At 51.0% G+C, this 2500-nt stretch overlaps 1 protein-coding gene across 2 annotated transcripts in view; it reads left to right on the top strand.

Annotated features, from left to right (window-relative positions):
* efr3a (EFR3 homolog A) overlaps positions 1-2500 on the top strand; it is a 76205-nt gene that overhangs the window by 41285 nt on the left and 32420 nt on the right. For both annotated transcript variants that reach the window (XM_080011303.1, XM_080011302.1), the window contains exon 7: positions 2392-2500. This exon is cut by the window's right edge and continues 26 nt beyond it. In XM_080011303.1, the coding sequence (XP_079867429.1) occupies positions 2392-2500 (109 nt within the window). The remainder of the gene's footprint in view (positions 1-2391) is intronic.

Here is a 2500-nt window from a genome sequence, read left to right as displayed (position 1 = left end):
CCCCCACTGTGGAGTTGACATTGCTGTCGGGCCCCATGGTTGGGTTCAGAGCGGCCCCTACCTTGAACAAACGAGGTTCCTTCACGTTGTGCAGATAAGAAGTTTCCATCCAAAGAGATGGACACCAGGCACAAGAAGTTCCACAGTGAAAACCAAGTTGAGAACAGAGTCAAAGAACACAGCAGAGCGGCGTCGCCCAGGGCAACGTGTCCATTTGTTCCGTTTCCTGTTGGGCTTGAGTTTTCATGTTGTCATTTCAGCATATTTGTGATGCAAAATACAGAAGTGGACAATATTTGTCATTGTTTTGGGTTTTTCATTGATTTCAAATCAATACATTCAAGACTCAAGATGTTTATTTATTTATATACACACTGTACTACCATCGTACATGTATGTAGTTAAACAATAAGTACAAGTAGCATGAAGCAGCGTATTTGTCACTTCCATGTTGATAAGTATTGATACGAGTATCAACAAACCCTTGATCCCTTTGAACAGATCAAAAAAAGTTCCATAAATTTGTGATTTAATGTCAGTGAACTTTGGATGATGACGTCATGAACCATTTGAATGCGTTGACGCTCCCACTCTGCACCTACGCTGTGTGATTCACCAGCATCACCATGGCAACCGGTGATAAACACATTGTCACTCAGTCAGAGCGAAGGTGGAGCTGCAGCTTCCTCTGAACCTTGAAAAGATGAAAAGCTCAAACCTCCTGGAGGTCTTTGAAAAGCATGAAAGGCACGATGGGAAGTCCTCCTCCGTCAGCCCCTGATGGAGGAATATTAATTTCCAGCCAGACCTGTTTGATCAGACGGACGCTCCGATCGGTTGTTCCCTCCGGACGCAGAGCTCAGAACCACGACTAATGAGGGGACGGGAGAACGGAACCAGACTCCACCAGGTTCTGCCCGAGGGCGGTGAAGGGAAATGAAGACAAAGGAGTGGGAGTTGAACTCAAGACCTTGAGCTTCTGTTCTGCTCCACGCAACGCGGTCCTGATCCCAGTGGAACCTGCAGCGAATCGGTCGTACCGGGCGGCTCCCAGTGGAACCTCCCAAGCTGCACAGAAAGTGAACATGGAGCTGGTTGGCCTGGTCCCAGACACATGGAGGCTCGTGGATCATCTTTTCTGATGAGAAATCAATGCGGGGCAGCTCGACACTGGAGCACGACACCACCCAGTGGTCGATGGATTCTCCTCCATCTCATGGCGGCTCCACCTCCGTGTACCCCCAGGACTCCACCTTCATGGAGGAAGTCAAGTTTTAAAGAAGACCTTCTATTTCCTGTGACATCGTCGTGGATTCCACATCCTTTTCCTCCATTGTCATCATGGTGTCAACGTAGGAATGCTCCGTCCAGGTCCGTCATAACCGTTGCCCGGTCGCCCGACGGTAAATAGCGGCTTCCAGCCGGGAAACTCTCTCAGTTGATACCGGAGCCTGGGTCACATCATCCAGTCAAGACTGTTGATCACAGGATATTGATCCATTTGAATGAGCTGGTGAAGCTGCTTCTGGCTGGACAGCAGCAGCTCTATTGATCGGGTGGTGCTGCTGCATCCGACTGATCCACGTCCTCATGTGGATGCTTTTGGCTTCATGAGCTTTAAGGGAGTGTTTGTGTCTCTCTGCCTCCCTGTCGGTCTGTCTGACTGTCTCTTTGCCTCCCTGTCGGTCTGCCTCCCTGTCTCTCTCCCTGTCTGTCTCTCTGCCTCCCTGTCTGTTTGGCTGTTTTCTCTCCTTTGTTCCCATCGTGTCATGTTTGCTGTCAGGGTGAACGGAGCCACATCCTTTTACTCCGTGTGCTGTTGGAATGGAAGAGCTTTAGTAGGTGTAGCGCGCGACTCCCGTTGCCGGGGTTGAGGGTGGTAGTGTTTTCCAGCAGCAGCTCAGGGACGGAGGTTTTTATGGGTTTGATTGTTGTGACCCCCACGAGAAGAACTTCCTGTCAAACACAATGTCCGTCCAAACTCGACAGGAGTAGCAGTGGTGTTGCTACTCACATGTTCCTCTGTGACACCAATGTGGATTCCCTCACCAGTTCCCAGGAGAGTAGTGGTAGAAGTAGAGCTAGAGTAGTGGTAGAGGAAGAGTAGAGCTAGAGGAGTGGGAGAGCAGAGGTAGAGTAGAGCTTTAGGATCATCCCAACAACCTCTTAATGACCTGATTGTTGCTAAAACGCTTGCAGTGTCATGTAGCGCCACCTGCTGGTGACTCCTGGTTGGTTCGGGGCTCTGGAGCTCCTACCTCCTGCTGGAGGAGGAAATGCAAGGTTCATCTGTCTGTCTGTCTCTGTCTGTCTGTCTCTGTCGGTCTGTCTGTCTAGATGATAGAGAGCTACTTTATTCATCCCCCTGTCTGTCTCCTGGCCCCTCCCCAGACACCCGCTCACCCCCTCGGTCCCGGGTCAGGAGCTCCAGCAGGACCCTGCGGTCCTGGCAGAAAGCTGCTTCAGGGAGCTGCTGGGCCGAGCGGCGTACGGCAACATG

This window comes from Zeus faber (genome assembly GCF_960531495.2).
Source record: "Zeus faber genome assembly, chromosome: 12".
NCBI lineage: Eukaryota > Metazoa > Chordata > Actinopteri > Zeiformes > Zeidae > Zeus > Zeus faber.
The sequence above is the reverse complement of the archived record's forward strand: the minus strand, read 5'-3'. Positions and strand labels throughout refer to the sequence as shown.